General features: G+C 40.1%; 1 protein-coding gene across 1 annotated transcript in view; it reads left to right on the forward strand.

Moving 5' to 3' along the window:
- ipo11 (importin 11) overlaps nt 1–15,398 on the forward strand; it is a 189,367-nt gene that overhangs the window by 8,425 nt on the left and 165,544 nt on the right. The window contains exons 3-5 of the mRNA XM_050050741.1: nt 1,185–1,285; nt 7,156–7,228; nt 11,936–12,139. Of these exons, the coding sequence (XP_049906698.1) occupies nt 1,185–1,285; nt 7,156–7,228; nt 11,936–12,139 (378 nt within the window). The remainder of the gene's footprint in view (nt 1–1,184; nt 1,286–7,155; nt 7,229–11,935; nt 12,140–15,398) is intronic.

Here is a 15,398-nt window from a genome sequence, read left to right on the forward strand (position 1 = left end):
AGGGGGAGAGAGAGAGGGAGTGACATACAGCAAAGGGCCACAGGCTGGAGTCGAACCCGGACCGCTGGGGGCGCCTGCTCTACCACTAAGCCACCGGCGCCCCAGGATATGCTTTCTGATAGAAGTATGTTTTTAGGAGAGACTTAAACGGAGCCAGTGACTCAAACGGCCTTATATCCTCAGGCAGGTCATTCCAGAGCCTTGGGGCCCCAGTGGACTGAGGATCTCAAACTATGTAAAGGTTCACAAGGGACTAACAGGTCTGAAATGTAATCTGGAGCCAGCATAAAGGGAATTGATAAACTCGAAGGAAAATATTCCAATGGATATGACGATTTAAAACCGGTTCTCAAATCCCATCACTGAAGACAAATGATTTAACGTTCCAGAAGATGTTCTCAAAATTGGGTTTATGCCTCATTTTGTCCCTGTGCCGCCATGGTCCACGAGCCAAAGGTGTGCAGTGTCCTCTGTCTCGTTTAATTTAGGAGAATTATGTCCCCGTACATCACAGAGGACAGCATCAGTAAATCAAATGTCAGCCAGGCCAGCCGAATTCCAGCCGCACTGATGCATCTAATAAAAGTTTAGTGGCCGTGGGCACATTTCGACTTGCATATTCAAGTAAATAATTACACTCTGCAGCCCTGCTAATGGCCCTTCATTCCCTTGATACGGAACAGGAGGATGTTTTATATCTGTATTAAAGCAAAACCCTTTTTCATTGAACTCGTGTTTGTCCCTACACATCCTAAACCTGCAAACACAAGAGCCAAGACTCAAATCTATGATACTACTTTCCAGCTCTTTATGGGGCTCCTGTCTTTGTAGTGTCTATGAGGATGACTTTGAGAGCACTGTGACACTACTTAGCCAGATTTTCTAGGGTTACGGCTGCATTATACAGCTCGGAAACTTAAGCATTTATAAGATAATAAAACTACATTAGTGTATACAACTTAGACACTCCAGATCACAAAGTCAGTGTGCCCTGTGTTTTAATGGAGCTGCTCCTTAAAGTGTGGCTCGCTGGCATAATTATTCTTCACTTTAGAGTTGTTTACTCCGGTATCGTCCGAGCTGTCACACATCATTAAACTCAGTCTGTCCTTAAATTGCCTGGTTTTACCTATTTGAGTTAACAATGTCAATGTTAGCTAAGCATATATTTTTTCCCCCCACAGAATATCTTCAATAACCACATGCTGGATGTGAACGTCAGGTGGTTGGCTGTGCTGTACTTCAAAAATGGCATTGACAGATACTGGAGGAGAGTAGCGCCTCAGTAAGTGCTTGTTCGTCTCTCATGTTCCCTATTTCTGTCAGCCCCTCTCACACTTTTCAATCTTAGGCTTTTTTTTCTCTCTCTCCTACTCCTCATTTTTATTCTCTTCATTCTCTCATTCACTCTCACTCTGTCTCTATTCATCACTCTTAATCTTTCTCCCTGTTTTTGAGGCTTTGTCGCTCTCCTCAGATATTTTTTGTCACAGATTTGTCGTTGCATTTTTGTCCCCATTCCTCATCGCCTTCATTTCCCTCATTGTCTTTTACCAGTTATAGCTTACGTCTGCAGTTCTGCCTCCACCACTTTTCACAGCTTCCCTCTTTCTCTCTCTCTTTTTTGCTTTACTTTCCATGCCGATTATTCATATCATTGTGCTCTGATTTTATACTCGGTTTATTCCTTTGTGCTTCTTTTGTCTGCTGGTAGATCGGCTTTGAGTATTCAAAGCCCATGGTCTGTCTTTGGGTACCTGACTAGCTGGCTTTTGTTCGATTTGAATTGAACATTTGCTCTTAAATTCTCAGGACAGCAGTTGGCCGGAGGTAATCAGTTCTGCCTCAGCACTCTGTCGCTACTCTTTGACCACTTCAAATTATTGCTAGTCTCTTCTTTCTTTCTGAAGTTTTCCCCTAAAGTTTTTTCCCCCCACTCTTGTCAGTACTGTACTTCAGTAAACTGAATTCCATTTGTTAGAGTGCTGCGCAAGGGCTTCTGCTCCATGGGTTATTTGTGTCATTACTTTTTGGACCTTTGCCATTAATCCAGCAGTTGGAGACTACATGGGATCATGTGCTGTCACTGTACAAAGCCTGGGCCACATTACATAATATTTGTAGTCTGTAAGAAAACAATTCTAAAAATATTCTTAAAGCCATTAGAAATGGATGATTCTTGGGTCTATTTTGATATTGTGCTTTTCTGTCTTGTCAGTTGTAGATGATATTGTGTCTTAAGATGTTCCTAGTGCGGGTACAATTTAATTAGTTACTTGATCAATGGAGCGTCACTGGGTAATGAGGTTTTTTTTCATCACTCCCTTAATAAGAAAGAATAAAACAGCAAGCTCTTCAATTTGGTATCACTTTTATTTGACTGGCTTTTAATATGATATTGTAATAAAAAGAAAAACCAACCAAAGAGTAGTGGACGATACTGACTAAATATGCCTTTTGACACATATTTTGACAGGCCATAGCTATAAAAACAAATGTAACTGATGGTTTAAACCAGTGCCTCCCAAGTGGTCCAGCCACGGGGTCCAGATTTTCCACACATTTTAATATTCAGTGTCATACTTGCGTTTGGCCATCTCTAGTTTGCCGTCTCTCTTAAGTAACCGTCAGTTATTCAATTAGGGCGCATTCACACCAGGATAGTCCGGGGGACTCGGTTCGATTCATTTGGTTCGGTTCACTTTCACACTGCACTTTTTAAAGTGGACCAAACGGCCTGGACAACATCACGCAGTTACAACTTGTTTGGAGGCGGTATTGCCCGAAACGATCACTGACCAGGAAAAAAAAAAGCATGAGGAAGAAGAAAACCCAGCTCATTGATTGGCCGGCTTGGTCACCACAAAAACACCAAACATCAAAATGCACTGCGCTTTATGTCACTTCGTCTCTTGGTTCATTTCCGCACCAGGGTTCACTTGCAAGTGAACTGAGACCCCCAGTTTTCAAGCGGACCAGGGTTGGCTCGCTTGGTCCGCACCAGAGTTCGAATGAGCGTTCACACCACTCCAAACAAACCAAACTGTGCGTGGAAGGGGACCAAATAGCACCAGTATGAATGCGCCCTTATTCTACAGCAGGAAACAGCACTTCAAAATAAAAGTTCTGTGCTGGAAATTCACTGTACTTCAGAATTTTTACAAACTCGACACATTTCCGAGTCACTTGTTGTCCATTCAGAATAGACCCACCACCCACCAGTTGGGAACCACTGTTTTAAACAATGGCTGTATTCCATCACAGTTTGCCTGTTCCACAACTTTGATATTGTACGTGCCAGCTCACTGGCACGGCTTAATTGGTCACTTAAGTGTAATGGCGCCATCATTAATGCTATTAGTTTCACCTGTGCTTTATCTGCTGTGAAAAGGTCAACTACTTTTTCCTAACTTTGAAAATCTCCCTCTTATGACTTTTTTTTATTAACACAGCTTTTCAGCTTTTACTTTAATTTGTGAGATATCCCTATGGGAAGTAGAAAATAAGCACAAAAATGTCTCTCTTATTCTCTAAGGTCTTCCACATATGAAATGTGTTATTGTCTAAAAATATTTTACAGCACAGGTGATTAAACTGACAGATATTGTGACACACCCAATAAATAAAGTGCAAAATTAAGTCAGGCTGAATGGGAGGTGATACACGAGAAATCATGTTGTTTAATAATGCAAGCGCTGATTGATCTCAAATTTGGTGTGACAAATAAAGCAATTTCAAGAGTTTTCCCTCTAGCTCATGTGTGCCGAGTGCAGAGACTGTTGAGAGATGTGTGCACACTGAGTGTCAGGCATTTGAAATTATTCTTGCCAGGTTTGGAAACAGACCTCATGTTTTCAGTCTCCCTTTCTGGTAAAAAAAAAAAGAAGTGATGCTTCGGATGAGTAAGTGATATCACCTCAGGCCTCCCTGCCCAGTGATCTGAATCACTGACTTTAACTGAGCAGCCTTAATGTTATCACTATATTTGGTGGCTTTTCCACCTACTTGTATAATTCAAGGTATTTTAGAAGTGGTGTTAAATCACAGTAATTCGTCAAAGTAGTAGTTTTTAACTCATCACACACTGATGAAATATTAGTTTAACAGAGTAATGCGTAGCTCTCTGCAACTGCTGTCTCTTGGGTAAATGGATTGCTTGTAGAGGCAGAGAAGAGATTTCTGGCATAACTTCACGTACTTCAGGATGCACATAGACGGGAAAACATCAGAAGATGATTAGACCGTTAGCACCAGAATTAAACAGACACATTTTTTTTCTGTTTGTGTTGGGATGATTAATTGTTGTGCCACATTAATATAACAAATGAATATTTTTCTGCTGCATTAACTTTTTAGCCCAGAGAGGCACATAAATTCCTGCCAGGTTAAAAATACAATTATTAAAACTGACATTTTTGAAAGTCCCAGGTCAAGTTATTATAATAATATAAATTGTGCACCAGCAATCAGGTGTAACTCAAAGCAGTTTCTGTCTGCAGTCAGACAGTTGTCAGTTATCTCAATTATGTCAGAGGGCGGCTCTGCAGTGTCAGATTTTGAGAATCCCTAATCTAAGGCAACCAGAACAATTGCCCTGCAACTGAGAAGATGTTTATGAAAGTTATGATTGGGAGAACGATTTCCAAATTTATATTAGGTATGTTCATTTTGGCTTATGTGAGGAATTTCCCCATCACTGTCAGCCCTTAGTTTGACTTTTGAATGTTGTTTATGTGTCATGAATACAAACATGCCCAGCCCACACAGGCTTACGTCCAGAATGCATACATTTGCATAACTCTTTAAAAAATGCTGACAAGCATACGCATTCCGGTTCGCTGAGATGCTTTTTCTTTGGAAGGGTTTTTAAACACTTTGCATAGCATTGCTTAGAATGGCCTGAAAAAAAGATGTGAACATAACAGAGTGAAACCAAAATGTATCCTACAAAAGTAATGTGCTTGTTGAATTAAATACGCAAAGCAATTTACTGCAGGAAATATACACTAAAACTGGCACTACCTGCTAGGGATGTCCCGATCCAGCTTTTTCCACTTCCGATCCGATACCGATATTACAGCCTTGAGTTCTGGCTGATACCGATACCAATCCGATCCAAGCGCGTATTATATATATTCACTTATTTTGTTGTCAGTCATGTTAGAAAAGGTTTGATCAAGCGATATTACTCTAACAAGAAGAACTACTTAATCGGGTTAGTTAGAATGATCCACAACAGTTGGTATGAGAAACTGACCTGTTTATTGTTAACAGGGTTAAATAAACAAACTTTAAACTTGAACATTAACATTAAATAAAAAATATAGCTGGTTTTCATTTGGCTGCTTTGGCCCCTTAATAAACAGAAATAAATCAACACAAGAAATCTTTAAAATGTCTAACATTGAAATTAAAATAGCAGCAAGACTCCACACACTTGTGCTTTGGCCCCCTAATAAATAAAAAATAGATTAACACCACAAGACATTGTTGACATTTAACAAACAATGCAGCCTTTCCTTTTCAGTTATTTTAGTAGTGTCAGTGCCAGCCTGGTGCTGCTGTTTCCTGGGACCAACAGAAGGGACAAAAAACCACACACAATATTGTACAACTGTTTAAACAAGCAATAGTCCATCCATGGCTCCAGTTTCACTAATTGTGCCCAAAACAATGCCATCAGTGCTCTTTACTTAAACAGTAAGAGTGTAAACCAAATAAAAATATCACTCTCAAAAAACCAGAGCAGAAAACAAATAGTCAGTTAACTAAATTGACCGCTACTCTTCCTACCCTCCGTGTGTACCTGCCGTCTGCATGCTGGCCTGGTGGATTAATAGTAAGAGCTGGAGCGGATCACTGGAATGGACTGCTTGAATCGCGGAGCGCTGGGCTGGCCGGAAAAGCTACATTGAATTAACTATATTGCTGTGCATATGTATTGTAAGTTTAAATTGTATCCTTACTAACACATTATGTAGCTGAACTGAAATAAGACAGTAGCCAGAAAATGTATGTGTTGGTGTTTTACATCTCTTATGTCAGGATGACTTTACTCAGTGAATCATCTTTGTGCCTTTCTTGATTTTCCTTTTTACCCATTGCTCAGATTTTCTGGTTTCTTTTGCCTACAAACACAAAACAAGGCTCAGGCACACACTTGCTTATGTTAATATATATTTTAATCTCCCATCCCATATTTCTTTAAAGCTTGCCTTGCTCCCAGATTCTCAAAATATGTGTGTTGTAAATCTTGTTTCAGTAATTTACACTCTCCCCCGTAGTAATTTGTCTTCCACCCATACCTCCTCTCTCTCAGCCTCAGGTTACAGCGTGAGTCATTCCTCACTCTTCCTCACATCAAACACTCTCTCCCACTGCGTCGAGCTCCAGCAGCAGTTGAAGTAGTTAGAACAGGCTAAATTATAGTAAAAAATTGTTTTTTTACAGATTGACACTGTCACTCTTTTGCACACTCCCCCTACTCTGCGTGCAAAACCTCAGGCTCATGTTGCAGACTACAAGAAATGAGTTGGAGGAGAGGAGGGGGTTTATCCAAAGCTTACTGATTAAATCAGGCAGCTGGCAGGTCCTGCACTGGTGTTATAAAGGGATTTAATTGATCCCATAACAACTTGGCAGATTGATGTCATATTCATATCCTCCCCATATTAAAGTTTGAGGTTTGCATGTCCAGAATTTAAAATGAAATTATGAGGAGTCTCTTAGGATAAGAGCTGCATTCAACAATGCCAGGACGACTGGCACGCTCTCGTCACAATGTGACGTGGTGGCTCAGTCGTGAGCCCTCTCGTCTTTAAGCGGAAGGGTTCAAAACTTGGCCCTGTTTTTTGCACGTGTCTTCCCACATCCTGAAAACTGTAAATCCATTTAATAAAGCTGCTGTAAGTGGTGCATGACTAAAGAAACAGCTAACTAGTCAAACAGGTAATGCTTGAGAGTGTGTTTTCCTGATCTCCAGGTTGACATAGCTATCAGGAGGTGTCATTTTTGCTAACCACAAACATTAAAATATATGTGCATTGTACTCTTTTGTGATGATTTTGTCCAGATATTGTGTTACTCTTGCTCTGCTCCATTCTTTCTCGACCCACTTACCTCTTCTCATCGTCTTTCTGGTTGGTTTGTTCACAGTGCCTTATCAGAAGAGGAGAAGACATCATTGCGTGCTGGTCTCATCACAAACTTCAATGAGCCTGTCAATCAGGTAAGTGAGAAAAAAAATGGGACATGATACGAAACATTAAAGTTAAAAACGAAGATTCAGCATCATAAACTGGTACAAAGAAACTCCCGCATTTTGATTAAGATTTTCTTAGGGTATAATGTACAAAGAAACTCACTTAGAGCATCATACCACCTTTGTTACAGTCCATTTCACTTATAATTACATTTTTTTTGCTATGTTGTTTTGAAATAAATGCAGGATGGTATGAAAATATATATAGAAGTTCTAAATTAGCTTGAAATGGGTTATCCATTGGGCTGTAGGAAGGAGAGTAGTTACAGCAGTGTATATATGCATAGTGCCTCACCTCTTCAAACAGCCTAGCTTCCATCAAACATCAGTGAGAGAGGGACTTGGGTGTATCCCTGACCTCAGCCCGGTGGGACTCTGTCCCAAGAGACACAACAATGGTATCCAAATGTGCTCGATACAAAATTTGACAAATAAAAGTGGTGCATAGGGCGTATATTACTCCCATTTACATTTATGCTTGCATGGCTGTGGTGAGGCAGGATCACTCATGCATCTGTGGTGGCATTGCCCCCCCAGTGAGATGTTTTTGGGACAAGGTGATATTGAGTTTGTCTTCTATCCTGGATGTAAAAATATTTTGGTGTCCTTCGGTCTGCCTCTTCGGCACAATGATAGAAAATATACAGTTGAAGCTTACACACTGCATTATCGCGCTAGCTTTTATGTCAGTTAAACATATCATTATGATGAATTGGAAATCACACAAATCAAAGTGTTTTAATATAGATAAGTGGTTAAAAGACCGTGGAGATGAATAACCCTGGATTATTATAAGATCTTATCCAGGGAAAATGGCTCATGAATGACCTTTATTGTATTTATTCTGCACCCCTCCTTCCCCTGACATCTGTTATGATTTGTTTGATTTTGTATTTGTGTATGGTGTCGTTATTGTGTTGTTGTTCAATAGTATGTACGCTGTATGTAGTATGTCAGTGTGTTGTCCTGATGTATGTCAATTCAAAACTAAAAAAAAAACAGTATTAGTTAAACAAAAAAGTTCCATCAGATTTTTTCCGACTCATGTAATCCAAACGTTTCCAGTAACTCCAGAGTGCTGTAAAGTCCAAAAGTCAGAAATGTATTCAAAAAGATAGATGTAATTGTTTCCATAATTCACAACATGTTTTTACCTAAAATATATTATACTTTAGTCAATATTTGTTGGCATTTAGCCTTTTAATAATTTTCACTGCAGTAACAAAACTCTTTGGTCTCCCGCTTGCCACACACGAAGGGAGGCACGCACCTGTATTAACGGGGCAATCAAGCAGTAATCTAGCAATGCCATAAATTACCTTTTTCATTAAAGAAAGTTAATTTGATAAGAAAAGATGAATTCATTTAATCAGGTGAATCGTATTATTTAAATAGATGATTTCATCAACATTTGAAGCTTCGTTCAGAGACCTCCGAGAAGATTTGAATGTTAACAAAATTAAATTGGGTACAGCCCTAGTTATCCATCATGATGAACACTAGCTCTGCAATCACTGCTATCAAAGATTCATTTGTTTTGACAAGTGGATTTTATGTATTTTGCTTAAAATCCCAATTTTGCCTCAGAGGTCTGTAAAACTTGGAACAGCACGTACATGTCGTCCCCACTGTAATGATACCTGCATTGGTGTCAAACTGTGGCATATAGGTGATTGTTTCTATTTATAATTTGGTCAAATCTGAAAAAATACTTTGTGCATTGCCTCCTTGTGCAATCAAGGTATGAAGTATGAGGTGCGGGGAAAGACTTTGGAGTTGTTGTTATCATAGAGGAAGTGGTTTGAAGGCAGGTGTATTTTCACCACTTGTTGTGGTTATGTGTTGTGATTTTTCTTCTCTGTATATAGATTCAGTCAGATCACACCAGCTGCTCTATCCAAACAAACAGATCTCAACATAGACAAAGAGGGAAATTAAGTTGACAGGTTTTATTCTAGTCTGTATGAAATGAAAATGTAGGGACGGAGGTAAAACTTTAATTTAAACGTGCTGTAAGTGTACTTTTTTTTAACAACAGGTGATATCAATGCCTGTTCACTAAACATGGCCAACTCGCCTACATTTATTTCCTGAAATGCGAGTATTTGAGTACTTTAGGATAATTTATTGGGTGTTCTCAAACTTGTAATCTACTTTAAATGTCTGTCCCTGTCCCAAAAGTTTTTGATAAGCCATCATTTTACACTTCTTGGGGAAAACCTGCAACAAACAAATAATTCAGAATCAAGCTGTGTGTAATACATCTGTCTGAGGGGACATGGAAGGTGCCACCGAATGTTGGCCATCCATCCTGCTTCCTACAGCCTGTGTATCCCTGAGGGATGGCCCTGCAACATCAGGACTGATAGGGTCCATATGGCGAGCAATGAATGCTATTTAAACACCATATGTCTCCCTCGTCACAGTCTATCAGATTAACCGGGTTGTGCATGTGAGTGTGGGTGTTCCAGCACTGTGTGGACAGTTCACATTTATAAGCTCCATGATCCAAGCACATTTTGTGACCTTACCTGGCTTTGGAAAACTTAATGACTTATTGATACTTGAAAATTAAATTTACATGCTCACTAATTATTTATTACTCCGTTAAATTACATTGCTAATGGCATACAGGTGTGTTTATCAGAGCGTGCATGCTATAGACAATTCAATAAACTCTCATTCTTTTATTTGTATCTGATTATAGGTTGTGCTGTAAAACAGTAATGGGGATCAAAAGAGCTAAAAGTGAACAGGCTTTAAACTTTGTAATAAAATGGGCTAGATTAATAGATTTGTGATTCAAAAATAAAACAGCCCTCATAGGAGATAATCGGTCAGCTGAAGATGTCGTAGACTTTAACGTACTGTTATAAAACAGTCTGTTGGTTTTATTTACAAATTACCTGTGGGATTTATAGGGTTGTAACGGCACCATCAAATTTTGTCTGCCATTATTGATAAATAAATTTGGTGAACAAGAGCTTTTCAGCATATTGCAGTACAGTTTATCGCTGCAAAAATACAGCCTCCAAAATCAACATCTGTAGAACAGTCTCAACAAAAAACAAATTTTATCACCTTCGTAAAGGTCGGATTTATTGCAGGGCTGTTATATTAGAATGGATTAGTTTTAGCTGAGTGTACCTAATAAACTGGAAACTTAGTGTGTATCTGTTGTTCCCACCAAGCACCTCCTAACATGAGGATACAAATGAACTTTACCTGCTCATTTAACTCGCTTTTTAACAGTATTATTATTTTAAACGATACAAGTGTGAAAAATTAAAGGAATACCTCACCCACAAAAAATAATTTGTCATGCCATGTTACCTTGAATTTTCACATATGTTTCTTGTATGAAAACGGCAAACTTATTGATTTATTTATTGATAGGGAACCATGTTTAACAACAGCAAAGCTATATCAAAATTAGAGTTGTACCGATATCAGTATCGGAAATGCCTCCGATACTGCCTGAAATGCAGTATCGGGTATCGGCAAGTACAGCCTATGACCAATCCGATATCACTTAATGCCTCACGTCATTACCCATACGCACGCTACAGGCAAACGAAACAGAAACGGAGCAGAGTTTAAAAAGCATTCTACTGTAGCCTTTAAAATGTCTTACTTACCAAATTGTGTGGCTGCACTTTAACCTGTGTCTTGATCTGTGTCAACACTGAAATAATAATAATTAAAAAAAGTTTTATGGCATTCATTCTACTATTATGTATTTATGTCTTAATATTTTACAAAGAGTTTTAGGAGTTGAGACATACAACAATTCATATCCCATCCATTTTTATTTTATGCGCTGGTATCGGATCGGTACTCGGTATCGGCAGATAACTAAGGTTCAGGGATCGGAATCGGTATCGGGAAGGAAAAAGTTGTATCGGTTCATCTCTAATCAAAAATATCTATTTACAAACTCTCACACAACTCATGTAGTAGAATCCAAGTCTAACTTATCCAGTTGTATGCTCAGTACTTCCCGAAACACATGCATTTTCACGAAAACCTCAGTATTTAAAACTGAACCAAAAGTGAAACTTGTATATGCTGTCTTCAAAGTCAGACTCCAATATTAAGTTTGTAGTGAGAATGAATGTGTTTGGGAAGTACTGAGCATACGACGAGTTTGTGAAGTGATGTTTTGATATCGTTTTGCTGTTGTTAAAGTGGTCCCCAATAAATCAATTAATCAATAGTGTCACCCTTTCTGTGGGGTTGTGTTTTCTCCATGAATCCAAGGTATCACAGCATGGGTAATTGATTTACAAAGGGTCATTTCATGGGTGAAGTATCTTGGCAGGATGTATAAAACGCAGCTGTCAGCTCATTGTCAGCATATGCTAGATCTGAAAAAAAGTCAGCTACAAGTGCTCTGTTTTGAAAAGCAGTTTACTCTGTATGATCTCAAGAGGAGATAGATATAGGATAGTATGCACATAGTGTTGTATATAATATGATAGCTTAATAATTTGTGTCCCACGTGTCCAAACTGCTCATTTAAAAGCACACCTGAAGACATTTTACTATATTAAGTGATCCAGACTGCCTGAGCTGTAGCAAAATTCTTGGCGAGTTTCCTTCGGCGAAACCACCTTCTGCTGTGTTTATGTTTTGCCTCCGGTAATTTATTTTCTCTCTCTGTTTTTCCCACAGATAGCGACCCAGATTGCAGTGCTGATAGCCAAGGTGGCCCGTCTGGACTGCCCCAGGCAGTGGCCAGAGCTCATCCCCATTCTGCTGGAGTCTGTGAAGGGTCAGGATGGCCTGCAGCAGCACAGAGCGCTGCTAACCTTCTATCATGTCACCAAAACCCTCGCGTCCAAACGTCTGGCGCAGGACCGACGGCTTTTCCAGGATGTAAGTCCACAGTTTTGGGTATTTGTCAGTCGTTGCGACACTGGCTTAACATCTTTGCAACCTTATTTTGTATCTCATTGCTTGTCGTTCTTGGTTATTCGCTATCCCTCTGTGGGGTTTTGTCCTCTGCACTTGTTGCAGTAGCTGTGGGCACCTGAGGACAAGGTGACTTTAGGTCAACAAGCAAAGAAAAATAAAACTTTCTCTCTGTCTACTGAGCTTTGCTGCTCGTACCCTCTTTTTTCTTTCCTTGTGTTCTGCCCTCTGACTTTGTCATGTTCCTTTCTTTCCTCCCTTTCTGAGAATGAACAGATGAGGAGGGAGATTATCTTGAGAATTGCAGGTGTTTCCAGTTTCACTCTTTGCCTGTAGGAGATGCTGTTTAGCTGCTGTTTGAGACGCATCAAATTCATGGCAGCCATAGATTGTCTGTGCATGCATGTGTGTCTGTCTTCATGCATGACTGGAGTGAGATTGACGTGTTTGGGAATAGGTTTGTCTGTGTAGCTAGTTTTGTGTGTGTAAGAGAGATTGTGTTGTTTGTGTGAGTTAATGTTTCCTTCAAAGGGGTGGTGAATCAGAGCAAATGCTCTTTTTTTTTGTTTGCCATCCGTGGTTTTAAAGAACACAAGACTTGAGATGAAAGGTAGTCATGAAGAAAAAGGGGTTTAGGGGAGTAAGATATCAAACAGACCAACAGAGAGACGACTAAGACCAGCTGAGAGAGAATGAGAGTGACAGACACAGACCAGCGGACATCAGAGGCAGTGACTGAGACCAAATAGTTGGACGTCGTGCAGAGGCATCCTCTATGCCAAAATGTGTGCCTTTAGGCAATACGAGGAACAAAGGCAGTCTGAGCCCCATTAAATGCTGCAGTTTTTAAATGATGCACTGATGACTTTGACTCTAAATGGCCCATGGAATGTTCGCTCTGGACTGGCTCAGCAGACAGTGTGTGTGCCCACCACGTATTGTGCAGAGGTGACGAGACAAAGGACAATACAACACTGTTAATTTCAGTTCCAATGGCACCCTTCACCCCTGGAGTCTAAGTATTTTTTAATGTGAGGTCTGATTTGAACATGAAATGACCTCAGCTTTTGTAGCTGTATGAATATTTCATGTTGGTTATTTGTAGACACTGCCTTATCTGTTAATACTGTTTGTGACTTGTAGAAGGCCTCCGTTCACTGGATCTGGGTGTTGTTTAAAAAATCTTGATAGTTGTAGGGCTGCCCCCTGAAAGTCAAAGATCTGAATCATCAGTCGGGGAGATCCCTCAGTCGACTGACTCTACAAATCGAGCTGTTTTTTTTTTCTGGGGATGTGTCAGCCCCCAGATTTAGCTGTAAAATGACGTGCTGCTATCAGGTGCAGGCAGCTGTGGACCCAGACCCAGGGAGACTCTGAGTGAGACGGAGGCAGCTATTGGGAGGAAGAGAAGCTTTGTCTGGTCAGGCTCTGAGATGATGATATCTTCTGCTTTCTGCTTAGAAACGGTGAATTTACTGCTCACCAACCTGATGTTCCGCTGAACCCTGTTCAAACTCTGAAACTCTGTAAGGAAAAAAAGGAACAGATAGTCGAATACTCGTATTGAACAGCCAAATCCAATGTGACTGCCATAATTCTGAGTTGGGTGCCACCCTTCATACCTGTACCAATACCAGTACCCTTAGAGTGATATCGATATCATTAGAGTACTTCATCTGATACCTTTTTTTGGCCCCACAAACACGGTGCAGCTGTCCAGCCTGAGGTTTTATCCTTGGTTGATGAGGTCATTCACAGTTTTTCCTCAAATAATCCTTCTGCATTGTATGCATTTATTCATATCTGATGCCACAGGTGAGTAGTATAGCTATTCTTTCGAAGGTTTTGTTGGCGTCTCAGCACACTAAACTGCCAACTCCGTCAAATACACAGCGCTTGACTTCACCACACCGCAGACTGTATGCCTTTATAGGTGCTTGTGGTGATTGCTTGCAAGAAAAACCATACAAAGAACCTATTTTCTCTAGATCTGGGTACAAAAAGGATCAAATGCAGGTATCATTTGACTGTAGAAGTTTTTATACTACTTGGTAGTCGATCAGTCACCTTAAAGATGTCAAGTACCGATACTCAGCCCTGCTGTTGACCATCCCAAATACTGCACCTAATTTTTCAATCTTGTGCTGAACAGAAGACTTTGAAACAAGGAGAGCTTTGTTTTTCAGTGGGTCGTACTTCTTTGAGCTTTTGGAAGAATAAAGTGATTAGTCACTGGTTACCTGATCATTACCTTTGCCATCTATTCACAGCAATGTACCATTTACATCAGACAGCAAGTATCTCTTCATCTCTAAGCTCGCTGTTACTCTCTGTGTTTGCACTGTTTTTTGTGTCACCCTATTTAGCACGGACGTTATGTGTACATAAGTACTGTTATGTGTCCGTGGGTGTTCAAGCGTGTCTTCTTGTGCTCGATGAGTGTGTGCACTTCTCTCTAGTCCTTCGCCCCAGCTAAAACAGTTGGTCGACCATGTTGACTGCATCATGGGAGATGAGGCACTGACGGCAGCACATCAACTAGCTCTTTGTTTCTCTGGCCCACTTGCCGAGGCTTAGGCTGTGAACTCAAAGCGTGCACCAGACGCAGAGCTAAACAGATAGTGGGAGAAAGAGGGAAAGAGGGGATGATAAAGAAGCAGGGTGTGGGTGTGTGGGAGAGGAAGTGATTGAAGTAACCAAGGGCTGCCTGGTGACAGGAGGAGGGATCGCATAAGAAGTAGTTATGGGGTAATGAAGGAAATGGTGTAAAGATAAAGTTGAGGCTGTTTCAAGGAGAAGGAGAATGGAATTGGGACACTTCAAGAAGTGATTTCTGCCTCCCAACTTTTAGAAGTGTGCATTAGTAAAAGTATGGATGTTTAGAAAGAATAGGAGAAAGTTTGGAGGGAACTGGGTAAAGAAGAAATGCTCAGTGCCTGCTGCCTTTATCTGTAAAAATTAAAATATTGGATGGAAAAGTCAAATTGAAAAAGATTCACAACAGTTTTCTTTTACTTTGATAATATGATGAAAACATGAGGAGTAAGCAAGGGCTAAAACATATTTTTAAAAAACATTAATCTTGAAAATTGATCCATAACCAGGCACCAGAAATACTTAGTACTTGAGAAAAGCTTCACATTACCAAAGAGGCCATGCGTGAACGGTAGTGTCGCATAATGCAGTTGTTGTACAATTGAAAATGATATTATTGAGTAATAGA

The sequence above is a fragment of the Epinephelus moara genome, chromosome 8, assembly GCF_006386435.1.
Source record: "Epinephelus moara isolate mb chromosome 8, YSFRI_EMoa_1.0, whole genome shotgun sequence".
Lineage (NCBI taxonomy): Eukaryota > Metazoa > Chordata > Actinopteri > Perciformes > Serranidae > Epinephelus > Epinephelus moara.